General features: G+C 50.1%; 4 protein-coding genes across 17 annotated transcripts in view; 3 read left to right on the forward strand and 1 right to left on the reverse strand.

Moving 5' to 3' along the window:
• UBE2R2 (ubiquitin conjugating enzyme E2 R2) overlaps positions 1 to 3,336 on the forward strand; it is a 51,569-nt gene extending 48,233 nt beyond the window's left edge. Inside the window, exons 4-5 of the mRNA XM_064735708.1 lie at positions 1,337 to 1,471; positions 2,757 to 3,336. Of these exons, the coding sequence (XP_064591778.1) occupies positions 1,337 to 1,471; positions 2,757 to 2,976 (355 nt within the window). The 3' untranslated portion in view covers positions 2,977 to 3,336. The remainder of the gene's footprint in view (positions 1 to 1,336; positions 1,472 to 2,756) is intronic.
• Positions 3,337 to 9,106: 5,770 nt separating this feature from the next.
• UBAP2 (ubiquitin associated protein 2) overlaps positions 9,107 to 27,074 on the reverse strand; it is a 119,843-nt gene continuing 101,875 nt past the window's right edge. For 8 of the 14 annotated variants that reach the window (XM_064735236.1, XM_064735234.1, XM_064735240.1 and 5 more), the window contains 8 exons: positions 16,411 to 16,489; positions 15,858 to 15,920; positions 15,133 to 15,347; positions 13,697 to 13,796; positions 13,512 to 13,619; positions 12,082 to 12,149; positions 10,920 to 11,111; positions 9,107 to 9,471 (listed from right to left, as the gene is read on the reverse strand). In XM_064735236.1, the coding sequence (XP_064591306.1) occupies positions 9,376 to 9,471; positions 10,920 to 11,111; positions 12,082 to 12,149; positions 13,512 to 13,619; positions 13,697 to 13,796; positions 15,133 to 15,347; positions 15,858 to 15,920; positions 16,411 to 16,489 (921 nt within the window). In that variant the 3' untranslated portion in view covers positions 9,107 to 9,375. The remainder of the gene's footprint in view (positions 9,472 to 10,919; positions 11,112 to 12,081; positions 12,150 to 13,511; positions 13,620 to 13,696; positions 13,797 to 15,132; positions 15,348 to 15,857; positions 15,921 to 16,410; positions 16,490 to 27,074) is intronic. The other 6 variants (XM_064735238.1, XM_064735237.1, XM_064735233.1 and 3 more) reach the window with 2 other exon arrangements.
• On the forward strand, positions 19,549 to 20,277 carry LOC135459301 (interferon-like). The gene has a single exon (XM_064735145.1). It carries the CDS (start codon positions 19,555 to 19,557, stop codon positions 20,275 to 20,277), a length of 723 nt encoding a protein of 240 aa, XP_064591215.1. The 5' UTR covers positions 19,549 to 19,554.
• LOC135459800 (interferon-like) lies at positions 25,051 to 25,673 on the forward strand. Its single transcript, XM_064736160.1, has one exon. It carries the CDS (start codon positions 25,051 to 25,053, stop codon positions 25,621 to 25,623), a length of 573 nt encoding a protein of 190 aa, XP_064592230.1. The 3' UTR covers positions 25,624 to 25,673.

Raw genomic sequence — 27,074 nt, forward strand, 5'->3', positions numbered from 1 at the left:
GAGCTGACATGCTGGCCTGTTTGCAGAGAATCAAGGGCTCTTAAATGAATTCTTGAGATGAAGTAGAAAATGATCTCTTATGCCCATCATTCCAACCCAATGAGACAGTTTCTTCCAGAGCTGCTGTTCTCTTTTCGTACAAAATTATATAATTTAGAAAATGAATTGTATAAGACTCTCTTGATGGCTGTGCTGAACAGTCTGTTCAGATACAAGTGTTTATTTTCAAAACCTTTCAAGGTACTCAGTATCCAAATGACCAAGCATTTCCTGGAATTGTACCCAGATATATGATCTGGTAGATGTGCTCTGAACATGCCCCTGAATCAGTGCAAACACGACTGTGGCTGCCAGTCCCCTTTAATCAAGGTCTGCAAAGTGGCTGTTGGGTAATGCTGTGTTTCAAGAGCTGTTCCCTGTCCCTTGTTTGTCCCTTCCCCTTGAAAGGGAAGCTGTTGCTGGCAGGACCACTGGGATGGGTGATGCTGTCATGGTGGCTGGAAATGGGTGTTGGTGCTGGTTGAGGCACAGTGTGAGCAACAAAGGCTGCAACTCCCAAGTACAGGGTTCTAGGAGCTGCAGGAGAAAGCTCTGGACAAGAGGATGGTGTTTGCAGCTGGTAAATACCAGCAGAGCAGGGCCCCTGGCTGGAAATCCCAGAGGACTGTCTGTCTGTCTGTCTGCCTGCCCCACCTGCCTGCCAGGGGTTACATGGCTGGCTCATGCTGGCTCTGCTGAATCCCACTGGGCCCTGGCACCTTGCCTGGGCATTGAAGATCATCCACACTGTCCTCCCCTTGCTGTGCTTGAGAGCTGCTGCTGCAGCCTGAGTGGGGGGAGAGGAGAGTCCTGCCCCCGCCTCAGCCTCCCAACCACCTGGCAGGGCAGGGGAAGAGTAGTGCAGCCTTTTCTGCTGGCCTTGGGTCATAGCAGTTCTTCTCCCTGTGGAGGGCAGGCAAACAGCCTGGCCTGGCTTCCTGCTGGAGGCTGCAAGCCACCAGGAGCAGCTCACAGAGCAGATTTCCAGCCCCACCGCATCTGTGGGTAGTGCAGTCCAGCTGAATTCTGCTCTGATTGTAGCTTTCTGTGCTGCCCTGTCCCAAGCACAGACACGATGGGCTGTAGTCAGATGAGGTTTGTGTTGTATCACCTTCCCTACACCACTGTCCAGGGCCTGAGGTTCGTGAGTACCTGTTGTCACTTAAAAACACTGTCCTCAGCTTAAGAGGACAAGTTGACTTCAAACAAGTTTATGATGCAACACCTAAAGAAGTTGTGGATATCCAGAACCCATGAATGCGTTAGCTCTGACTGCTGTTGTGGTTACCTTTTTCAGGACTATCTTACTGAGTGTAATCTCTTTGCTTAATGAGCCCAACACATTCTCCCCAGCCAATGTGGATGCATCAGTCATGTTCAGGAAATGGAGGGACAGTAAAGGAAAAGACAAGGAGTACGCCGAAATCATAAGGTAAGCTTTGCTAGTTGTGATGTTGGGCTACCAGCATTCTGCTTTGAATCCTGTCAAACAGGCTGCTTCCAGAATTTGCTGAAACCAGCTTCTCACAGCAGAATGTAATTTGGAAATTAATTTCAGTGTCTTATTCAAAGTCCATGCTTCAGGTCCCTCCAGCATTTTCAGCACACAGAAGCAGTGCAAACTTCTGGGGCAGGAGGACTGGGCTGATTTGTCTTCAAATTGTTCTTTTTTCAGACTAATCTGTCATGATGCTCTGCAAAACCTATTGGCTACTAGTAAATCCCAGTCTAAGTCCCTGCTTGTCTTTAAGCCCTGCATTGCTTGGGATGTGATGCAAACTGACTGCATCCTACTAATTTCTGTGCCTAATGCATGCACGAATCATAATCTTGTCCCTCCAATTCAAAGGAGCCTCAGCAGGATTTGTCAAGGGCTTGCAGAGCTGGGTTGGATTAGCTGGAACCAGTGCTCAGTCCCGCCCTTGGAGAAGTCCATGGTTCATCAGGAGCTGCAGGGGGATGATGTGAGCGTGGGCCAGGGCTGCTGTGGAGGGACAGCCCAGCCTGGAGCAGGACTGGTGGCACGGGGCCACATCTGCATTGTCTGTGCCAGCTGGGCCGGCAGGATGTGGCCCTGGGTGGGGCCAGCGAGCTCTGCTGTGCCGAAAATCCTCCCTGGGCTCCAGCAGGGCTGGGTGCACTCCACACAGGGAATGGCAGACTGAGGGCCCTGCGTGGGTGAGGGGACAGGCTGCCGTCTGCTCCTCCTGCTGGGGTGCAGCAGCCAGGCCTGGCTCGGGGCCATGGAAAACACTTGGCTCCTGTGAGCCCCAGGCCGTGCTCTGGGGTGTGCCATGAGCCCCAGCTGCTCTGCCCCTCCAGTGGGAGCTGAGAGCTGCCAAAGGCTTGTGGGAATTGCAGTTTTGAGCATGCTGTGGGAGAGCAGTCAGCAGCAGAGTCAATAAATCACCCTAGGAAATCCCTGACCATCCCTGCAGTAGTGAATGGAATTTGCTTTGGCCTCTGGCAGGTCTCTAGTGCAGAGCCTGTGGAATAGCTGATTTCATGAGAGGGTGTGTGCTGCAAACCCCCTTGGCATGCTCCCAGGCCTGAGGCTGCAGGAACCAGATCTGTTTCCAGTGCTGTTTGTGGTGCGTCCTGCCGACCTCAGTCCCTTCCCAGCTGCCGGGAGGGCGGGGCAGGGCCTGGAGAGCAGGCTGGGAGCTGAGCCACGGCACCCGGCCCTGCTCACATTCCTGTGTATCCTTCTCCCGCAGGAAACAGGTTTTGGCTACCAAAGCTGAGGCAGAGAAGGATGGTGTGAAGGTCCCCACTACACTGGCAGAGTACTGCATCAAAACTAAAGTGCCTTCCAATGACAACAGTTCAGATTTGCTTTACGACGACTTGTACGACGACGACATTGACGATGAAGACGAGGAGGAGGAGGATGCCGACTGTTACGATGATGATGATTCTGGCAACGAGGAGTCGTGACCTGCTCCCTCTATGCCCCTGTACTGCCCTGCCGACTCAGGCCAGAAGGGAGCAGCGGTAACCTAGCAGCAGTCCAGCAAAAAAGTGGGGGGGAGGGGTGTCAAAAAAAAAAAAAAAACAAAACAAAAAAAAAAACCCAACACAAAACTTTGTCTCCTGCTGTCTCCTGTTGTATGGATCTGTTCGCTCCTTTTTTATGGACCTCTTAGAGACCCTCCACAGAATGTCTGAATTCTTGCATTCTTAACCCTTTCATCACTGTATTACAATTTCTTTTTAAAAAAGAAACTCCCCTTTTCACTTCTCTACGAAATGCTCACAGCAAAACAGGTTTGCTCGTGTTTAGATTCTTGAATTAAATACAGTCTTGCATTGAGATGTTTAATGTATTTAAAGCTGGAACAAACCCATTGGAAGCTGGGTTTTTGGGAGCTCAAAGTGCTGCATTTACTGGGAAGAAAAAAAAATCCCCACGAAGCAAATTGCCAAGGTTTAGCTGCTCCATTTACAATAATAGCGTGTGTACATTCGTTTAGCCTTGTGGTGGTGGCTTTTCCTTTATAAGGTGTGGGGCGGAGAGTGTTAAAGCTACTGTGTGTTGAGCTTGATGGGATGTCACTGAAAGGTACAGTATTCCTTTTCAGCCTGCTAGGTTAGGAAATAGGTGGCCCCTGGAGCCCCAGAGGGCACAATCAGCTTTGTCTCTGGAAAAGGCTTGTGATATGAACCTAAAATAAACACTTAACACTTCACATCTGTACAACTGAGCCCTGGGTTGCTATTTTTTTTTTTTTATTTTTTGTCCTTTTTTTTTTCCCAGGCTAGGATAGGGTTGAAAAAGTTCAGTTTAGCCATTCTGCTGAGATCTGCTGCCAGCTGCCCCTCTCTGGAGGGAGGAGAGCAGATGTGCATCCTGCTGCCCAGAGGGCCACCATTCTTGCTGGATTTACTTTTGGCAGTGGGACCGAGCAGCAGCTCCTGCCCGTGCTGGCTGCAGCCCCTGCTCCCTGCAGCCCCAGCCCTGGGCATCTGCAGCTGCCTCCCATCACCTGTGTGGGTCACCTGCAGGCCGGGCTGCTCCCTGCAGCCCAGTAAAAACACCTGACATGCACTTGCTTAGACGTAGGTTTGTCTGCACTGAAAAGGTAATCAACTGTAGGGGAGATAAAAAGGTTTATGATTTCAAAAAAGACAATCCAGGTGATACAGTTTGAGATAGATCCTAGCTCTCTGATGATGTCTGGAATTCTGCCCACTTTTCATAGGCATTGACTTCCATTCTAATTCTCTGCCTAAACATGGAAGCTGAAGTTATTGGGATTTCGACTACACACAGAAGAGCTCCTAAAAGAGGGGAATTCTGTTTGTCCTCCACCAGCACTTGCATTTTTATGGAGGCAAATCCTTTACTGTGGTTTTTCAGCAGAATGGTAAGAGGTAGAATTGACTAGATTTTTTTTCTTTTTTTCTTTAAGAGAAGTACTTAGCATGCATTTCCCAGAGGAATTCAGAGGAGAGCCCGCGGGGCCGGCGGAGTTCGGAGCTGGCCGGGTGTCCGGTCTGTCCGTGTGTCCGTGTGTCGGTGCCGCGGGGCAGCGCTGGGCTCTCCCGCCCGGCTCCCCGGGGCGCAGCCAGCCCCAGGGCAGAGCGGGCCAGACGCGGGTTCTGGCGGGCTCTCCGCAGCTGATGCTCCGTGCTCAGCCTCCCGCATGTTTTTGGGAGCCCTCGGCAGAGCTTAGGGCGCTCCATCGTGGGCAGGGGGATCCTGCATGTTCCTGCCCCAGACCCCTCTTCCTCCGGCGCTCGGCTCCCCCGTGCAGCGTGCTCGAGTTGGGCTGCGGTGCCCGAGTTCCGTCCCGCAGGATCCCCGCATCGGCAGCCGGGCCTGGCGGCCCCGGGAGCAGCTCGGAGGTGCTGGCCCTGCTTGGGCGGGACCCTGGGTCCCCGCAGGTACAGAGGCATCACCCTGAGCAGAGCCCGCGCCTCCCCGCCGTGTCTCAGGGTTTTCCATGGTACGTCCCCAGCTGCGGTCCCTCGGGGGTGCCTCGGTGGGAGCAGCCTTGTTCGGGATCCGCGCCCGGGGCAAGGCTGAGCAAAAGCTCCGGGGGCGCTGCTCGGACGGGGAGGAGAGGAAGGCCCTGGGGGCTCCGCATGAAGCGAGCGAGGCAGATCTGTTCCCAAAGGGTTGCGGGGCTGGGGTTTGCAGGGACTGTCCCTGCCCGGCGGTGCATCCCTCTGCCCGACCGCCATTGATTCCTTGTGCCCGGCGCTGCCTCGGCCGCCCGCCCTCCTGCTTGCACGTTACCTGGGAAGGCAGCTGCACCCTCCTGAGCTGCCAGCCTTCCTCCAGCACGGACTTACCCAGCCCCAGCTGCTTTTTGGAGCCTGCAGCGGGGCTCCCCTGCGTTTAGTGACAGTGTGGGGCACCCCCAGCTTCAGAGCAGCCCTGCGAGGGCTCCTCCTGCAAATGGGCCCCGATGCTCCCGGGTGCGGGGCTGGACTCGGGGCCCGCCAGGGCAGGGACACCAAGCTCCAACTTGCAGGCGGCTGTGGGGGCTGAGGGAGCAGAGTGCGGCAACACTGTCTTTGCTGATGACTTGGTTGGAAATGAGGATACTGCATCTTTCAGGATTTCCCTTGTACTTTTGACCGTCTTCACTGTATACTCTCCAGTGACTTGTATTTCCAAGCTTGGTGTTGTAAGATGCATTATTATGACTCTTCTGTTACCCTTTTTTAATGACAAAAAAAGCAACCTCTTTTGAGAGCTCCGACATTAACCAGACTAATTTCTCTTCCCCACTGTCCTGTGCAGTGTCATTGCTTGTTGACTTGCTGGTTTCCTTTTTTTGAAATACAACTGAAGTATGAGGGGATTTTTTTGAAACTATTTAAGAGATTGCAGAAAAATGTTTACCTGCTCTGTGTATTCTGGGTTTTTCTTAACCCCTTTTCTCCTGTTTCAGTCAATATTAGCGTTTACATTTGCAGCTACGTGTCCCTCCAAATGCAGTTTTCAACCATTCTGAAACCAGCAGGGTACACTAGGTTTCTTGTAGTTTTCTTAGCTGAACTCCCAGATCTTTTCCTTTTTTTCTTCAGTATAATTTACCAGAAAGAATTAACTGATGCATTTTTGTGTTGTCTTCTCCTTCAGTAGTTATATTTTGTCTTTTCTGCACATCTGTCTACTAATAAAAATGTGAAATGAAAATATCTCCATGCTGTTACTTTAATGTTTGAACTGGTTGCATTGCATGGGTTCCTCAAAGCTTTGAATAGCAGCTGTTCACGAGCTCATTGCTCCTCTGGCATCAATGGACATATTTATACACCAATATCTTTAAGTTTATTGCAAAATAATGCTGCAGTTTGACAGCTGCCTGCACCTAAGACTAAAGAACAAACTGATTTAGAGGACTTTGGCAAAAGGCCAGACCTTTGCTGTTATATTTAGTCTCCCTAAGCAGGAAGGGGGAGACCAGTGAGAAGGTGGTCTGTGGATTCATGTGACCGGAGCAGGGATGCAGGATTTGGGCCAGAGCTCCCGGTGCCCTGGCAGGGCAGGAGCACGGAGCTCCTGAAAGGGTTGGACGGGGTGGGAGAGGAGTTTGACCGCGGGGCCAGGGAGCAGCTTTGGCAGAGAAATTGAGGTCACGGCTGTCAGCCCTGCCAGGTGCCAGCCCTGCCGGTCCCGCACTGTTCCCTGCAGGCTCGGAAGGGGAGCAGGGTGTTTGCAGTGCCCGGCCGCTGCAGCTGAGCTAAAATTAGTGGGACAAGTGTCAGGGAGTTGCACTGGCTGCACTTGGTATCGATGGCAGCACAGCAACTGCTGAGTCAAATGTGGCTGGAGCCCAAGTGCTTCTGCTGCACAGCTGAGCTGGAGGGAGTGTGATGGCATTTTGGAGCTGCCTTCCCAAAGCAATCTCCAATCTCTGGAAAGGGACCGGGAGGGATGGTTCTGTCTGGGACCTGGGCTGCTCGTATCTCCTGCCTGACCCTACAGCACTGGGCTGCCCAGAGCTGCCAGCAGCTGCTTCCTCCAGCAGCAGTGTGGGACCAGAGGCAGGGCAAGGGCTCCAGCCCACCCTGCCCTGGGTAAGTCTGGGGGGCAGCAAAGGGGGGTTTTCCTCTTCTCTCCTTGGTGGGCAAGTGCAACTGGGCAACTTCTGCCATCAGCAGAACAGGGCTTAGAGTGAAATTGCTGCAGGCAAGTCTGCCAAAGTGACAATGTGGGGGAAGGGAGAAACATTTTGTTGAGTCTCACAAGGAGGAGAGGAGCCTGCCTGTGGCTGTGTGGGCAGGACCCCAGAGCAGCTGGGAAGGTGTGAGTCCTGAGGCTCAAGGGCTGCTGGGGGCTGGCACCATCTCTCCCCTGTTGCCTTTCCCCAGCTCCAGCTGCTGCTGGACATGCACTCAAGAACCGAGCTACACCTGCAGGGCAGCACTGCATGTCTGTAAACAAGACCTGGAGAGTGAAGGCAGCTCTGGGGCTGTCTGTGTTTTGAAGAGGGTGAATGAGGTGCTGCTGCTGTGAGGGCTCAGCTGCTGGTGCAGTCTTGTACAAACTGATGGGCCCCAGCCTGCAGAAACATTTTTGCCCTCCTTGACATTCAGGCCCCAAAGCTGTTGGCAGTGGGACAGCAGCTGATAAGGGCTTGGAGCAGCTGCTGGAGTTCAACCAGTGTCAAAACTTAAGGCACGGCAGAGGAATGCCATTGTAGTTCTCCTGCTGTTCAGAGCCCGGGGGAGGCCTAGGTGACAACTGGGCCTCACAGGGCCAGCTGAGAAAGAAAAATGGTTCTCAGGGTAGAAACAGATTTATTTTTTCTTGCGGATACTAAAAGAATAAAAGCTCCTTGCCTGTTGTGTGTTTCACATTTACCCACCTCCTCTGCAGCACAGGGACAGGGTGATCAGAGGGTAAGTCTGGGCAGGAGCCTTCCCTCAGGACTCTCACACCCCAGCCCTTCCTCCCAGTGGAGCCCATGGACCTCGTGAGCAAAGTGAGAGGGCAGAGCTGCAGCTGTGCTCTGTCCTTACCAATGCCAGCTGCTCACAGGGACTGGAGCACCATCCCAGGAGAACCAAAGGCAGAACGGGCTGCTCGTGGCAGCAGGGAGGATGTGGCTCTGGATCCCATCCCTGCCGGGGGTGCCCGAGAGCTCTCAGCACGCAGGTGAACTCGCTGTTGTCAGATGCACCTGCTGCTCCTGCCCTCCCAGCCTGGCTGCTGCTGCAGGAGCAGGCACAAAGGGACAGGCTGTAAAACTGCTCCTGGAGCCTTTGAAAATGCAGACAAACACCGGTGGTATGATCAGATATTTATTAGGTGGAGGAAGGGCTATAAAGAAATGAAACTCCTAGAACATTCACTGGTGCAGGACAAGAAGGACCAGGAGCTGCCTCCAAGGTTTTTGTTTTAAAAAAAGTGGGGAGGGACAGATGAAGTTTCCATCCAGTAGCTCTGGCTGTCCTGGGAAGGTGGCTCAGGGCAAGAAGAGGTACAAGACACAGCTTATACTTTTATTTAAGAAACCGCTACATAGATTTTCCTCTAATGATGCAAAAGAGGTTCCAGGACACACTGAGCCATCCAAAGTCTCTTGCTAGAGAAAAACACCACCAACAAAAAACCCCTGCACAAGCAAAAACCAAAACCCTGTCCTTTTTATTATTATTATAAAAAAATTGAAAAATTAGAAGTTGAGACTGCAGCTCAAGGCCACAGTGATGAAACTGCCTACAAGAGCTTGTCTTCCACAGCAAGACGGCGGGAGGGAGGGAGGAAATGAAAGAAAGGGGAAGGCCCACAAAACTTTTTTTGCTTCTTTCTTTTATTTTCCCCCTCTAAAATAACAGGTATATTGGGGGTCGGGGGGTACAATCAAACCAACAGGACACATCTTGATTTAGGTTTTTGGAAGGGCAGGTCTCCTTATTTATCTGAATTGAGAACTGCATTAAATAAATGGGCTCCAGCTCCAAAAAAAGGGCACAGTTTGTCTGACAGAGTTACAAAACCCATAGAACTTAGAATACAAAACAAAGAACGATGCCCTGGTGCAGATGGAAAATGAATAATTAGTTTTCCTACAAAGAAAATAAAGGAGGCTGCAAGATGCAGAAATCCACATTTAGGCTCTATTACATTTACAAATACATACATAAATATATTACATATAACAGCAACTCAAAGAGGAAGCAGGCGAGTCACACAGAGGATGGCTGGCTGGCTGCAGTTCTCCCTGCACAGATGTTTGGCTGAGCAGTTACTTTTCGTAATAATTCGAAGAATGGGCTTCAGCTTTTATTTTCTTTTTTCTCTTTTCTTTTGTTTTCTCTTTTTTTTTCCTTCCTCCTCTCCTTTCATTCTCTCCCCCCTCCCCGGTTTTGGGTTTAGTTTGTCCAGTATGGAGAAGTGCCATAGGCGGTTTTGGTAGCCTGAGACTTTTGCTGCATGGTGCTGGGTTGGTTGCGTTGGCCAGATCCACCCTAGAAAAGGGAAACAAAGGAGACAGGAGCATCAGCTGCCACAGCACCAGCATTCCCACGAAGACAAGCCCACCCCAGCATCTCCAGGGACAGCCCTGACACCCAGCAGGGCAGCAATGCTCCCCCCTGAACAGATCTGCTTCTGCCCTGCACCATCTCTGCATCCCACGGTCCAGGCCAAGCATCCATGGGCACACCAAGCAGGAGCTTGGGATGCACCACCACACTGCCTCCCAAGCACAACAGGCTCAAGCACAAGAAAAATGAGGAGCAGGGCCAGGCACAGCAAAGGAGCTTTCCCAAGGTGAGCCAGACAAGGATGTGACACATTTGGAGCACAAAATCATGTCCCATTACTGGACTATAAAGCTGAGCACTGTTTTTTCCAGGGAATATTTAGTGCTAGGAAAGTAAACACATGTGCAGGTGAAACCCAATCAGAGCTGACATGCAACCTGCAGGGGATGCTTGATTTTTCCCCAGAATCACATCCTGCCCTCCAGCCCCCCTGACAGGGGACAGCAGCACCTGCCTTGGCTTCACACCCCACAAACCATCCGTGCCCAGCCCACAGCAGGATGGGCTCCTCACACAGCCACAGCCTGGCTGAGGCAGGCAGGGATCTCTCGAGGTATCTCGTCCAACCCCTTTGCTCAGGCAGGATGACCCAAGAGCCAGCTGCCCAGCATCATTCCCAGACAGCTTCAGGGATGGAGACCCCGCCAGCTTCCTGGGCAGTGCTTGGTCCCCATCCCAGCAAAAACTTTCTCTGATATTCAGAGGGAACTTCTTGTGTTCCAGTTTGTGCCCCCTGTTCCCGTCATCGGAAAGAACCTGGCTCTGGCCTCTTTACATCTTCCCTTTCTGCACATTGATGAGATTCCCTCTCAGTGCTCTCCAGGCTGAACTGTCCCAGCTCCCCCAGCCTTTCCTCACAGGAGGCAGGATCCAGCCCCTCCATCAGCCCTTCCCTGGGCGCTCTCCCACACACCCACGTCTGTCCCGCAGTGGGGAGCCAGCACTGGACGCGGTGCTGCAGCTGTGGCCTCACAGGGCTGAGCAGAGGGCAGGAGCAGCTCCCCTCGCCTGCTGGCAGTGCTGAGCCTGGAGCAGCTCAGGATCCCATTGTCCTTTTCTGCTGGAAGGGCACATGGCTGCATCAGGGTCAGTTTGTGCTCACCAGGCCCCCAGGGCCTTTTCTGCTCTCCAGCAGGGGGTTCCTGACTTACATTGGTGCATAGGCCTGCTTTCTCCCCAGGAACAGAAGTGGCATTTCCCCTTGCTGAACTTCAGCTCCCCTCCCCAAGCTGGTGAGCAGCCAGTGCTGCCAAGGCCCTTTCCCAGTGAGCAAAGCAAGCAGCAGAAGGAAACAAGCACCCCAGAGCCCTGCTGGGAAGTGGAGCAATGTGCCCTTGGGGATGCTGCAGAGGCAGAAGGGGCTGACTCACCTGCCCATCCTGCTGCAGGTGATGATGCAGCATCTGGGAATGAGGCTGCTGATGTGCAGGGAGGATGTGGAGAAACGGGGCTGGAGCATAGCCCGGGGCAGCACCAGGGTTGAGGGGCCCAGTGGATCCGAGAGCAGAGGGTAGGCTGAAGGGAGGCGGAGTGCCAGCATGGAATCCCTGCTTGTCAAACGTCTGCACAGGGGGCAATGGGCACAGCGTCAGACACTGCTGTGAGCAGACCCAGCAAGAGCAGAGCAAGAGTGGCCCAAACACACATCACCTGAACCTCTCACCTACCCCACGAGGAAGCCAAGTCACACTGAACACCTGCAAGCACACCAGAGGATGAGTTTCAGCTCCTGTTCTCACCCGTATTTCTGCACTAATGGCTCTTGAAATTTTTATTGTCACAGAGATTGTGGGGCTTTTTTCCCCTGACCTCTTTCCATTCAGAGGGACATGGGATCACAGCAGCTGCCTAATCAGTCCTTCCCCCACTGAGTGGGCTCAGCCTAGAAGTACTCAACCTATCCAGGGCAGCCCAACAAAAACACAGGAAGCTGCAGTAATATGTTCCTCCTGCTGGCCAAAGCTTGACCCCAAAGCATGGAGCTGACAGCTGGCTTCCTACCTGTAAGCATGGATGGTGGCCAGACACCTATTTCCCCTGCTGAGCGTGCAGGGAGGAGCAAAAAAGAGCTGGACATAAGCCCACTGCACTGCACAGCTTGTCAAAACACCTTCTGCTCTGCCAGGGCAGCTGCACACTGAGCAGAGCCACAGGAGACAGGGACCCTTGGGTGTTAGGGGCGGGCACTACTGCCTGTCCCTCTGATGGAAAGCAAACAGCCTCTCAACTCACCTGCTTTGGGGGCTATTTGGGCTAAAAATGCTAACACCCACAAGTTCATTTGCACCCAGGACACTGCTGGAATGGTGTAGCGTGGGCAGTGTGCAGCACAGGGAGCACTGAGCCTCTGCCAGCAGCTGCTGTCAGGAGCTGACACCGCAGAAACAGGGGGACAGAGGATGAGGCTTCACTCCAGCAGCAACCAGAGCCAGCGTTAGAGATGCCGTGGCTGGCTGGCCCTGAGCCTGGCCAGCCTGGGAGTAGGAGTCATCAGCCTTGGGCCCTGAGGGAGGAGGGTCCAACACTCCTCACCTGAGTCTTGTTATAGACTGAGCCACTGATATCAGGCACACCCGTGTTACTTGAGGTCACAGAAACACCTGGAAAACAGAAACACCACCAAGGGTGAGAATGTCACCCCACCAGCCAGCACAAGCCCAAGCTTTGCTCCCAGCACCTCTGGCAGCCTCAGGGGATGCACTGCCCCACTGGTTCTCCAGACCCACAGCACCCCACATGGGAACAGAGAAAAGGGCTCAGCTTCTGGTTCCCACTGCAAAAGCCCACTGGGATAAATCACCCAGGTCCACACCTAGCCATTAACACTTGGATTCTGTTGTGTTGTGTTTCGCTGCAGGATTCCAATGCACTTCCAATGCACCAGGCAGCAGTTAGCTGCACTGACCACTCACTGAAGCCCACTAAAAGCCAGCATTCCCCTGGATCAGAGGTGCATTTGGCTCTGTTGCAGCACTCAAGAGCTTTGCAGTAGTGCCCTGAGTGATGAGACTCAGCATCTCCTACACATCTGAACCTCTTTCACAACCTACAGAAGAGTGAAAGTCTGCAGCACCCCTCTGCCCTGACAGAATCAGCATCACTGCCTCAGAGACACTTATTCATAGTTTTACAGAAGGTGGCTCTGGTTATTCCATTTGGGTCAGAATAAAGCCAATGGTTGCTTTGTTTGGTGAATCAGAGATATGGGCTCAAGGGTACTGCTCTAAGCTTTTGTAACCCTCCTTGGGCACTGCTGGATTCCTTGGACACTTCCTGGGTTACTTCTCCACTGAAAGGAGTGTGACCACCTGGTGTTTCAAATGCCCAGCAAATGCTTGGTCCTTGCTTGAGAATGAGGATCAACCACATAGTGCTAAGCAGGCCAGTACAGGCTTCTCAGATCTAACCAGCATGTGCCAAATAAAGCTTTTGTATAAGCTGCATAAATTCTTCAGCTTTTATGGTCACAAAGAAAACATTTCCAAGCACGACACAATGTTATGAGTGTACACAGGCAGCAGCTAGACAGCCCAGAGATGTGTGAAGTGCCCTGCTCCTCTCTAACACGTGGGTGTCTCAGGTGCCTACCAAGAAACTTAAAATCTAGCTATGATTTGGCAGAGGAGCATTTCAGCAACAGCACTGAACTGCTCAAGTTTCAAAATCACAGCACTGTTGAAGATCACTATACTCTTCAGCAAAGAAAGCTCTGGCTTAGGAGGCAGCTTACCATTTCTCCCAGATGTAATTGGTCCAAGCTGTGCATCAGCCACACAGATTTTTATGTGAAGTTCAGCAGTGAGGTTCACAAGGAACAACTAAGTCATTAGAAAAGCATTTTGTGTATGGGAGATGGAGAAACAGCTTGGATCACGACCCTGTTTAGCGCTGGCTGCTGTGTTGACTGGGAGTTTGCCCTACTAAATCCCACTCCAGGGGAACCTCCAGTCTCAAAGCGTTACCTTTCCCAGGTCCAGTGCCAGCAGATTTGCTTTGTGCTTGAGATGAGCCACTGTAGCCTCCTTTGCTGTAATCTCCAGCTGCTGTTCCCTGCGTTAAGTCGTCGTAGCCTGCACAAGGGGTGCACAGGGAGGGCGTCAGGGCGCGGAGCGGCGCTGCGCTCGGGGGCAGCGGGGCTGAGCCTTACCTGCACCGTAGCCATGCTGGCTGTAGCCACTCGCCTGCTGAAAGGGAGTCGAGGCCGTGCTCAGGTTGACTCCGTGCTGTTTAGCAGATGCTGGAGGTACCTGGACAAAGCACGGGACGAGAAGTGCCGTCAGCTGGAACACAAGCTGGAACGCAAACGCCCTCTGCCATCTAGTGGGGAAGGGACCTTCTACCTCGTGTCGGGAATTCAGTCTGGAGTTGGGAGGACTGGGATCGCATGGGACTGCTCACAGCAGTAACTTGCTATAGTGGATTTGTGTCACAGGATTTCTCCTAGAGCTGTCCCTGTGATTGCAGCACAGCCCTCTCTCAGAACAGGTTGTGTATTTCTTTCATATGCTGAATGTAAACAGCAAATTTTTACCCACAAACTGAGAACAACCACAGAATCAAAGTAAACATCAATTCCTGCCTGAGGCTGTTCATAAAACACTAGCCTAGAGGGCCCTAAATAGCTTCATCTACCCTTCTGCCTGGAGCTGCACCTCTTCCCAAATAAACCTCCTTCCTCCTGAGACTTCCAGCCCTGCTCTCTGACTTAATGGGGTCTCCTCCATCCAGGCTCTCAGCTCACTGACTCAGCTTTGTGTCCCCCCTTGACTCTGCAGGGACTCATAAGGGCTTTCAAGAACAGCAAGCCCACAAAATGCAGCTGTCAGGTATGTACAGAAACTCGTACAGGGGTCCATGAATTCTGGCCTGTCAAATATTTTGTTTTCTTCTGGATGAGACTGCAGCTATTTTCTCACATTGAATGCTTTTGGAGATCTCCTGCAGACTGGGGAAGCTGACTCTATTCCACTCTAATGAGAATCCACCTAAATACTGACTCCAGCTCTGGAGTGCTCAGTATGAGGAAGCTGTGGACCTGTTGGAGCAGATCCAGAGGAGGTCACAAAGGTGATCAAGGTGATGAGCTCCTCTCTCCTATAAGGACAGGCTGAGAGTTGGGGCTGTTCATCCTGGAGAAAAGAACGCTCGGGGGGGACCTTAGTGTGACCTTTCTCCACTTAAAGGAGGCTTATAGGAAAGGTGGGAAAAACATTTTACCAGGCCCTGTAGTGACGGGATGAAGGGCAGGTGTTTTCAACTGAAAGGTGGCAGATTTAGATTAGATATAAAGAAAATAATCAGCACCACGAGGGTGGTGTGGCACTGGGACAGGCTGCCCAGAGAAGATGTGGATGGCCAACAGCCCTGGAAGTGTTCAAGGCCAGGTTGGATGGGGCTCTGAGCAACCTGGGACAGTGAAAGGTGTCCCTGCCCAGAGCAGGGGGATTGGAACAAGACAGTCTTGGATGATACCTTCCAACCCAAACCTTCCTATAATTCCAAGAGGAGTGGAATGTTTGGGCTGGAGAAAGCAAAACTGGAGAGGCATGCAGGGAGCACTACAGCTGAAGCTGTCACACTTACAAACATGGTTGGCCCATACTGGAATGCACTGGGAACACCGGGCATCCCAGCATAGTAAGGGAGCCCGGTGTAGCTGTACCCTGGGGGCAGGGTCGGGTTGAGGAAGGGCTGCTGAGTCGTGTGGTGAGTCTGTGTCTGGTTCTGCTGCGGCTGGGCCAGCGTGGTTGCAGGAGCAGGAGAGGCAGTGTCTCCACGGCCAAATTTTGTTACATCACCTGTGAAAGAAAGAACTGGTCAGAAAAGCTATCAAAGATACTGCAAAAGTGGAGAATTCAATGGACTTATATCCTCTGAACAGGAGCAGACAACTACAGAGCAGGACACATCCTACACCTGAAAGCCTGCAGTTGTTTATGGGAAACCCTCACCCAGTCTCTGTTCCTGACAGCCACAGGGAAATTGCCTGTTTGTGGCACAGAACTCTGTGCCGTGGCTACTCCACTGATAAAGAGAGATGCCAATACTCACCTATCTCACATGGTCTGAGCAGACTCATTACTATCAGATCATTGCAATAAAACATGCTAAAAGCAGAAGCATGGTAAATAGCCAGAGAGCCAATGGTTGTTGGGTTAAAGTGTGACTCTCCTGGAGGTTAACCTGTTTAGCTAAGCTTTAGCTCATGGACTGAAAGCAGGTTAGGATTTACAGGCAGTGATGGGCATATTTTTGCCAATGTCTGTTTATTTATCAAGCATGACTAGTTAAGATGTCCAGTTCCTCACACCACCAAAGTTCTGAAGACAGTAGCTGAAGGCCAGGAAAGCAAGGCTTGCATCGAGGGCCACCTTATTGAAGAAGCAGGAAGGGAAATTCAGTTATTAACCAAAAAACAGCCTCCCAAGAGAAGCGATAATGAAGCAGAAAATTCACAAACACTTGCACTTTCTGGCAGCCTACAGAGCAGCATGTTCACATGTTTACCAAGGAGGTGACATACATCAATCCCTTCTACCTCACTCCCAACCAGTATTCCTTTTTGCTCGTTACTAGGAAGTATGACAGCACTTAATACCATCATTATAAGAACTACAATGCCTATGGCTACAGTTTAAAGCTGTAATCAACTAGCAGTGGGTGAAAACCACTGGGATGAAATCTGGGATGGCATTAATATCATCTTTGCACAATGACAGCTAAAGAGCGAGAGCAGGAACAAGGAAGGGCTTCTTGGGAAAAGGGAAGGGAAAAGCAACTCCTGTCTGAGCAACAGCAGGATGACCTGCACTGAGAAACCAGCACTTCTCACTTGCCATTGTCATTTTTCCTAGCACTCACCTGAGTATGGGTTGTTAGCAAGGCTCCCATCTCTGCCTGTCAAGGTTGCAGGAGCCGGGAATGTAATTCCATAGTAATCCTTGGAAGAGACAACACCATTTATTAATAGTGGAAACTGGAACACAGCTGGACACATCAACCGCCTACTAGACACAGAAGAAAATTCTAAAAGTAAGAACTAAAGGAGGTTTGACTGGAAGCTGACCTTACATTGTGCAGCAGAGCTGAAAATTTACCTGGATCCTCAAGCTAAAAATAAACCTACTTTATAGACACTTTTTGTGTTATACACAAATATTTAATCTCTTAATGGTAAGTTAAAGGCAATAACTAAGTGATTTCCCACACAGCTTCCAGCTCTGAACTGTCATCTTCCAGTGAGCCTGCCTGAAAGAGAACTGAGCATTGTCACTCAAACGCCTGGGGTCAGACCAGGACTGTAATCACAACATAGATGTAAGTCTAAGGGTTTTGCCCTTGTACCATGCCCTGTGTTCTAAAAGTGGATATGTCAGCTACAAAACCAGCAAAAGCATCAAAAGAGAGAGAAAAACAGTTACTATTGGATGACTGGAAAATTTATTTAAACTATTTACAGGAGATTTCAGGTCATGGTCTCCAAAGTGGGGTGTGTATCCCAACCCATTGGGTTGCAGGAAGAAAATGGATTTCGTACCTTTGATAAATATTACCGAAGAGAATTTTTAAACAGTGTTTGTTTAACCTTTCTCTCCTTTTTTCATTTTTATCTTTGTGTATGTTTTATAATATATATATATTAGTACAGGGGTGTATGTATGTAATTCGGAAATAAAAATATACTGAAGGCGAGCGCTCACAATTTTTTTGCCAATAGGGTGCATAAAAAAGGTGGAAACCACTGCATCAGATCATTCTTCTAGGTCTTCTACAAGAAGGTAAGCAACACTAGAAAGCTTGCACTTTGAAATGACAGGACATGCTAGCAAAACCAAAGCAGTATTTTGACCTCAGTTTGGGGAAAAAGGGCAAGAAGATTGCCCTTCTATGTCTATGTGAACTTCACCTGTGGGTCTGGTTATCTTTTTTTTCCTCCTAATTTTCATGTTCTACTCCTCACCACCTCCAATCCAGAAACAGATAAGGCTTTAAGTAGTAATGTATCAATTTCCACACATTTTCAAATACTGAAAAATTCTCCTCCTTTATCATACCCCTCTCTCAAATGCCATAGTGCCTCAAATGTTTTCTCAGCGTGGACAGCAATCTCCACCTTGCTCCACTTCTGTGCATCCCTTCCCTGTCTCCTACACCCAATCCTCCATCACTGAACACAAAATAATGTGGCAAAGTTTTAGTATTGTAGGTGCTTTCTGTAACTTGTAATGGTGTCATTATTATCACCAACCTTTCCCTCCCCCTTTAGGAACTCCAGCACGAATCACTTGACAAAACACAACTAAATTCACATTAGAAGTCTTAGCAGGTTATTCAAAGGCAGCACTCTCATAACCTTCTGATGAAAATGCCACAAAAAGAAGATCTAGAGAAGACATGTAAACACAGTTCAGCTGATATGAACTGGCACACTAACATTTTCCCCCTATACAAACTGGACAAAATATAATCAAATCTGCATGAGAAGAGGGTGTAAGGGTAGCAGTTATTCTCACTCCACCTCGGGCAGGGGAAAACCACATCTGCACTGAATATCCTACTTGTGCATACGCACATTCAAACTAAAAACTCATTAGAAAATACAAGTGCAAGGCAGTTAGGCCGCAGTTCATGCTGGCCCAAAGGAAAATATCAGGGAAGACACTCTGTTCTTCAAACGTCACAGACATCTCCTGACCTACAAAAGGAGAAGCTGCCTAAAGCCAAAAGTGAAATATCAGAATTAGGCTCAAAAAGCAAGCAGAAAAGGATGAAAAAAGGGAAAGTGATGAGACAAAATAGATTTAAGTTCCACCCAGCAGCTCACTGGGTACCACACACACCAGCTGACGCATTTGTAAGATCTTTGCAACAGATGAACAGTGAAGACAGCATATCCCAATGTAATGCACACCAAAAGAACCCAAACAACAAAAAAATCCAGTGAGATTTTACAGCAAGCACATTAGTTGAGTTAAATTAAAAAAGAAATCTCAGGAGAAAATCCCATTCTTGCTTTTTGAGCAAACACGGGGATCTCCTGCTGCTGGAAGTTACACAGGAAGCAGTGACGACTCACACTTGGGCCTTTGCCCACTTTCACTTTTCACATAAAGCAGACTGGCACATGAAAGAGAAATATTCCCACCTCTTCCTGCTCACAGACCATCTAACAGTGCCACATTTTCACAAAGAATTCACAATACAATTTAAAAAAAAACCCAAAATCCAGAAAGGACAAACATTGCATGAATAGTTGATGAAAAATCCTTTGTGACATCTGTGCATTTATTTCTAATTACCAACATACCAAGGGTAATTAATCCTGGATACAGGGGTATGAGAGATGGCTCCAAAAATATCATGCAAGTTTTTGCAGGGAGAGGAAAAACTCTTGCACTAGCAAAGCTGCAGGTACCACAGTAAAAAAGTACTAAAACATATATACATATACACATTTAAACAGAATTTAAAAAGATTGAGAGACTAACAATATTTTTCAATGAAAAATATAAGAAAACACTAATTAACATGCAAAATAAACATTATATACTAATCATATTAGAGCATGCAATATGAAAAAAAATAGATGCTGGTACATAGAAAAATTTTTAAATAAACCCCCAAAAAGGGCAACACACAAAACAGATGAAAAGACAGTCCTGAAACACATCCCTGGCACAGCCAGTCAGAAAACTTCTGCCACACTTTCGCCTCTTGCAATAGCTCAGTAGCCAGGCTTCCCCCTGGCAGCAGCCCAGAGAAAGTGCCAGCTCCCGTTCTCACAGCAGCGTCCCCTCCTGGCCAGTGACAAGCACCAAAGCTCTCAGAAGAAAGCAAACAGAAAAAACAAAAGTGAAAACGGAAAAGTGAAATTATCAAGAGGATGGTGATGAAAGGAAAGCCTGGACCTGGGCATATAAAACTGCACCACCAGCAGCATCCCAAGCAAAGCAACCACGACTACCGAGCCAGGGCAGGCTCCTGCACAGTGCCCGAAGCTCCACCATGGCTGCACCTGGATGCTCACAGCCCCACCGGCGGCACAGCACCCTGGCACTGCTGCTCCTCATCCTGGCTCTGGCCACCGGCCTCCCGTGCCACCATCTGCGGACCCACGATCCTGGGAATGCACTCCAGCATCTGCAGGACATGGCTCCAAGAACGACACTGTCCTGCAATCTCCAGAAGCGGCCCTTCTTCCCCGCCAGCCTGCTCCACAACAACCTGCAGCCGCACCAAGCCGCCGCCACCGCCCTGCGCATCCTGCAGCACCTCTTCCACACCCTCAGCTCCAACAGCACCCGCCAGCACTGGCCCAGCCACGCTCGCAACCACCTCCTCAACAAGCTGCAGCACCACATCCACCACCTGGAGCAATGCCTCCCCGACAACGCCGCGCCCTTCAAAGGACCACGCAACCCGCTGCTCGCCATCAACAAGTACTTCAGGGACATCCACCTCTTCCTGCACGCCCACAACCACAGCGCCTGCGCCTGGGACCACGTCCGCCTCGAAGCTCTTGTCTGCTTCCAGCATGTGGACAGACTCATACGGCAAATGAAGCACCAAGCTGCTCTGGACCCCACTAAGCCCACGGATAGCAAACACCCATCCCCAGCCAGCACCAGTGGCCTCAGATGGAGCGGTGATGGCAGCAGCCCAGGCTGGGATCACCTGGGACCAGTCACACATCTTCCGACTGAGAAGCTGATGGGGAAAGGGGTGTGACTGTGGTGACACTGGGGTCAGGCTGTGGCACAGCCCACACCCAAACTACAGCCACTAGAGTGGAAGGAAGAGGAAATTTCTGTGCTATACTTCCATGGACAGCTGTGAAGCACTGGGGATATGGATGGTACTTATTACCTGTGGAATTACTGTGTTCATCTGGGACTGTAACCTCACCTGATGAACCGGAAGGGGATCATGGACACGGGGAACTATGGTGGGACTCTTATTCCAATCACTATTTGTTACAAAACTCTGTTTACTTACTTATTTAATTAATTAACTTAGTTGTTTATTTATTTATTTATTTATTTATTCTTTTGTTAGTAATAAAGACTTGTTGTAAAAGCAGAAAAGAATGAAAAAGCAAAGCTGCGGTCGTTATGCTTCATGCTTATACCTGACATGCAAAGATAACAACTCTTCAGGCTGTGAGGGGATCAATCTCCCTCCTCCAGCCCGTCTTGCCAATGCTTCCTGCCTGGGTCGAAGGCTGTGGATAGCAGACCCTTCTCAGGGAATGCTGGTTCTGCAGCCCCCAGGCATTTCTTACAGCTGCCAGACCATTGGAGCACCCATTTGCCCCAGATGGCATGATGCCTACTCTGCACACTTCCTCCTCTTCCACCACCACGCTCTCCCTTCTAGACCCTTCAATAATGCCAAGACATGAAAGCCACCTCCAAGCCACCATCCCTCCACAGCCATTCTGCAATGCCACAACACTGCTTCGCAAGAAACAGGGTGGCATAGACAAGGGGCACCTCAAAGAATCAAGGAGGGGATCCATAAAGGTCTGCAGAGATTTGGACAAGGAACAGAACTCCAGCGCTACCAACTGCACCCAAGAAACACCAAAAAGAGACAAAACCCACAGGAGATGTCCAGAACAGCTCAGTGCTCTGCAATGGCCACCACAACTAGTCCAGGATGCTCCTGGATGTGCTTACATCCCAGTGGCTATGGGGACCTGCTGCAGCACACAGAGCACATTATCCTTGTCCTTCTACACCCCAACACATCATTAGCAAGCAAAGAGATCCATCACTCAAACACCCTCACTCAACATGGTCCAACCCAACGAGCACAGCATTTCTCATGAAGGAAACTGCCCATGCATCACCAGCACCCGCTGCTCCTTCACCCTCCAGCCAACGACCCAGAAGTATCTCCCTAGGTCAGCATGGGACAAAGAGGTTGTTTCCTGCGCTCAACAACATCTACCACTGCATCACTGCTCTGTGCAAACATAAATGATCACTTCCTGTTCAGCTGAGTGAGAAAAGAAGAGGACCAAATACAGAATCATAGAATCGCTAAGGTTGGAAGAGACCTCCAAGATCATCAAGCCCAGCCTTTCACCAAACACCATTAAGCCATATCATGAAGTGCCACATCTACTCAATTTTTGAACACTTGTAGGGGTGGTGACTCTAGCACTTCCCTAGGAAGCCTGTTCCAATGTTTGACTACTTCTTCAGTGAAGAAATTTTCCCTAATATCCAGCCCGAACCTCCACTGGCACAACTTGAAGACATTTTCCTTTCCTACTGCTAGTTGCTGGGAGAAGAAGCCGATTCCCACATGGTTATACCTTCTTTTAGATTGTTGTAGGGAGTGATAAGATTTGCCTGAGCCTTCTTTTCCCCACACTAAACTTGCCCAGTTCCCTCAGCTGCTCCTCATATGACTCACTGTACAGACCCTTCCCCAGCTCTGTTTCCTTCTCTGGACACACTCCAGCCCCCTCTGTGTCCTTCTTGCTGTGAGCAAACAAAGCTGAGCACAGATTCCAGGCGTGGCCTCAGCCGTGCCCCAGCACAGGGGATGTGCCCTGCCCTGCTCTCGCTGCCCCTCCATGGCTGACGCAGGCCCGGGGCCTTTGGCCTCCTTGGCCCCCTGGGCACCCCCAGCTCGTGTACAGCCCCTGGAAACCAGCACCTCCAGGGCCTTTCCCACTCAGCAGCTTCCCAGCCATGCTGTCCCAGCTGGAGTTGCAGGGGCTGCTGTGACCCAGGGACAGGAGCCAGCACTTGGCCTGGTTGAGCCTCACACAACTGGCCCTGGCCCGTGGATGCAGCCTGGGCAGATCCCTCTGCAGAGCCCCCCTGCCCTCCAGCAGATCAGCACTCACACCCAGCTGGGCCTTGACTCAAACTGACTGAGGGGGCTCTTGATTCCCTCACTCAGATCATCAATAAAGATAAAAAACAGCACAGTACAGAGCCCTGGGGGACACCACTAGTGACCAGCTGCCTGCTGCAAGTGATTCCATTCACCAGCAATCTCTGGGCCAGGCCAGCAGCCAGTTTTAAATCAGAGAAGAGAGCACCTAAGCCACAAGCAGCTGGTATCTCCAGGAAAATTCTATGGGATTCAGTGTCAAAGACTTTTCTAAAGCCCAGGAAGTCAACATCCTTGGACTTTCCCTCATCCACTAAGAGGGTCACTGTGTCGTAGGAGATTGGGTTGGGCAGTAATGCCTCTCACAAGCCCACGCTGGCTGGGCCTGATCTCCTGGATCTGCTGTAGGTGCCATGTGATGGGCACTCAAGAAGATCTCCATGGCTTCCCCAGCAGAGGTCAGGCTGACAGCCCAAAGCTCCACAGATTCTACTTCTGACCCTTCCTGAAGACAAACATTACACTAGCCACACTCCAGGTGCCTGGGGCCTCCTTGGTTAGCCAGGACTGCTGTAAATTATGGGAGTGGCTTGGTGAGCTTTCCACCAGCTCTCTTATATATTCAGGTACAAAGCAGGACCAGGACCCTTCAAGATGGACCTTCCATTCGTACTACTGTCCTCCTGATGCTCATATCCAGAAGCACCCTATGATGTCAGCAATGAGGACCTCATTGGTTCTGTATTTTCTGAGGCAGCTGAGGAACTAAACCAATCTATGATGAAAACAGGAGCGGTGGTGATGACAAGCTGGAATACAGGGAATTCCAATATGAAAGAAGAAATACATTTGTATTCTTTTTTGTATTCAGGTGATTAAACACCAGAATAGGGATTAGAGAAGTTGAGTGATATCTGTTCCTTAGGACATATCTAAAAGCATCACTGGATGCAGGCTCTTCTGATACCACCTCCACTCAGCATCACACTGCACTTGGGATATCCAGGGCAAAAAAAACCAATAAAATTAATTTTTAAAAATCTTTTATTGTTCAAAAGCAACAGCTTAGATGAGACTTCTTCAATTCCACCACAATGAAAGCCAAACTGCAAAAGGGAAGCAAGACACTGCAGAAGTTTCATCAACATTCAGTGCCCAGGTGCTTGGACCCAGAGCCACCTCCTCAACTTAATGACTTGACGAAATCCTGAGGTCCTTAGAAATAAACTATTTTATAACTCTATCAAAGACTAAAAATAAATATTTTATTCATATTAATACAAAGAAAACAACCATATGGTAGAACAAAAACCCAGAAAAACCTAATGGAGAACTACAAAAAGACTTGGTAAGTGTCCCAGGCAGAATGGAAGTTTTGGACAACATTTATCAGGGAAGTCTTCCCACTGAGGTTCAGAAAGTATCTCCTTGCAGGCTAAACTCCTTCTCAGAGAAGTCTGGAGGCAGTTTAATACAATCCAAATCCCATATTAGGTACATGGTTCATCTCTAAAGAATTATATAACTGTAAATGAGTCTTCATAAAAACTTGACGTGTAAGATCATGGACATATTTATTTGAACTTTTATAAAGGAAACATATTTATATGAGAAAAACAAATTAATAAATTTGTAAAAACAAATCTATCATGGCAATAATCAAAGAATTTTAATCAGAATTATCTGTGACACAGACAGTTGCAACTACATGTAGAGTATTCCACTGCACAAATCCTTCAAAAAGCTTAATAATAGGCTAGAGAACAATGCAATTAATCAGATGACTATTGTTCAGCCTCAAGCAATAACCTACAGATATGTCCCCACTCAAGGGAGGAATATGTATGCACACTAGTAGACGGTCTGTGCTGAAAAACCATACAGTTAAGGTGTGAAAATGAAATTTTACAGAATAAAATTATTGACGCAAATGCATAAAAAGCAGTGAAAGTTTAAACAGCACAGTACCTTAATAGAAATTAACCAGTTACTTCTTCGTAAATTCCCAAAACCACCACTTCCTTTTTTTTACACCACAATTAACTTGGCATGTCCTGATCAGTGTAATTATATATCAGGAAACACAATCTTAAATATCTTCAAAATATTTGACTTTAGAGGAGATAACAGAGATTGATATTAGAACCCTTCAAAACAAACCAACTATGTTACTTGCGCTACTCAAAATCACAAATACAATTTAAAAAAACTAAAGCCCAAATTACTATACTGCAACTGACTCAGAGCGTCCTGTTCAGGGCAAGAAAGGAAATTCAGAAAAACACAAGAGGAAAAAGAGACAAACCCAGAGAGAAGAGAAAACCACAAAAAACCCAAAACATCAGAGCAACAAAAGCATGTGGTAAAAATGCGGGGACATCATTCCCCTAAATCGAACATACGAAACGCCACATCCATGTACAAAAAGAGAACTAAAACACCATACCAAGCCATGGACATCCCAACAACCAGTACAGGCTAGAAAACACGGAGGGAAATTCCGGACAATCAGAAAGCGATGAAGGGAAAGCTGCCTTGCATACAAAGCCCCGCACCCGGAGGCACCCCAAGCACAGCCACCAGCAGCACCAGCCAGCCTCACCAGGCTCCTCCTGCCCAGCAGCACCCAACAGCGCCCGCAGACTCACCATGCCGGCGCCCACAGCCTCAGCGCCACGCCTGCCGCACGCCGCCCCGGCGCTCCTGCTCCTCCTCACCGCTCTGGCCAGCAGCCTGGCCTGCCAACACCTCTGGACGCACGAGGACACCTTCCCCGGCGACGCTCTCCGCCTCCTCCAGGACATGGCTGTCGGCCACACACAGCCCTGCCACCTGACAGAGCCGCCCTTCTTCCCCGCCAGCCTGCTCCACAACAACCTGCAGCCGCACCAAGCCGCCGCCACCGCCCTGCGCATCCTGCAGCACCTCTTCCACACCCTCAGCTCCAACAGCACCCGCCAGCACTGGCCCAGCCACGCTCGCAACCACCTCCTCAACAAGCTGCAGCACCACATCCACCACCTGGAGCAATGCCTCCCCGACAACGCCGCGCCCTTCAAAGGACCACGCAACCCGCTGCTCGCCATCAACAAGTACTTCAGGGACATCCACCTCTTCCTGCACGCCCACAACCACAGCGCCTGCGCCTGGGACCACGTCCGCCTCGAAGCTCGTGCCTCTCTACAGCACCTCCACAACCTCACACGCACCATGCGCCGCTAGCGCCAACACCCACACACCCAGACACACCTACGCCCCAAAGCCACCTCCAACCCCACCTGGGCCTCCTCTCACCTGGCACCGCACGCAGCCCTGAGGCAGCCGCACGGCACCCGCAGCCTTCAACCGCTGCATCTCCAGCCATTCGGCTGCTCCTACTCAGAACCACAAAAGACTTCCTCCACTTATTTATAGACTGATATGTTTACTTATTTCTTTATTTATATAATTTATCTCATTATTTATGTATTTATTTTTCTACCTCTTCACTTGTTTGTGCCACGACAAATAAAGACTTATGACAAAACACTTTCCACTGCCTCTCCTCTCTCCAGCACTGCAACCACTCTTTGCCACCGGGGAAAGCCATCTCCACCCAACACACACTCCAAGCCCTGCTCCAAACAGCCCCCGACCACTCTTCTCCATGGCCCCTGCCCAAGCAGCATCCTGCACCAGCCTCTGAGCACAAACACTGCCAGTCTTTGGCCAACACCACCAAACAGCACCAAAAAGATAAACACCCGCAGGCCGCTGAAGACCACCGTTGCACCTCATCTGCTTTAACCACACCTTGCTCCATCCATCCAATCCATGCCTCTCTGACGCACAGACGAGGATGTCATGCGCGACACTGTCAAACATTCGCACAAAGCCAGGAACACAAGGTCACGTTGCTCGCCCCTCTCCACCACTGCTGGGGAGCCCTAACCATAGAACAGCACCAAAACCACCAGGAATGGCGATTCCGCACTTTGGAATGCCATGCTCCCTGCTCCCAATCACCCCTTGCTTCTCCACTGGCCTTAGCATAGTCTCCCGCAGAAGCAGCCTCATCTTCTTGCCCGACACAGAGCTCAGCCTCACTGCTCCGGAGCTCCCACACTCTTCTGCTTTTCCCTGTCTAAGACAGGGAGTTCTATTTCTCATCTCCCACTTCTTGGGCACTTCCACTGACAGACACCAGGTTTCAAAACCTATCCACATTGGCCTACCAACTCCACCTCAAAGTTCCCTCTGGACTCATGCATTCGCCTCCTCATGTGTCATCCACTTGGACACATTCAGGTTGCTAAGAGGGTCTCAAACTCCACCCTCTCCTACACTGGCCTGGGGTCTCCATTCTTCAGGCAGGGCTCTCAGCATTCGCCTTGTGCGACTTCAGCAGCGTGCCTGGAGAGCGCTGACACACAAGGCTACAAACACCCACTCCTCTCCACAGCCTCTTTGGCCCAAAGGCACAGAACCTTCAAATCCCATGATCCGCTCCTAGCAACCATCCGACCATAATCCACGAGGCCAGGGTGATCATGCCAATGCACATCTCTGCACACCCCAAACGCCTCTCCACTACTCCCCAGCTTTTGGGCGCTTTTGGAAAGGCATCTGAAACTACTGGCAAACCTTCACTACTCCAGCCACAGAAGTCCAGCCCCCGCAGCCTTGCTCACACC

Source organism: Zonotrichia leucophrys, chromosome Z (assembly GCF_028769735.1).
Source record: "Zonotrichia leucophrys gambelii isolate GWCS_2022_RI chromosome Z, RI_Zleu_2.0, whole genome shotgun sequence".
NCBI lineage: Eukaryota > Metazoa > Chordata > Aves > Passeriformes > Passerellidae > Zonotrichia > Zonotrichia leucophrys.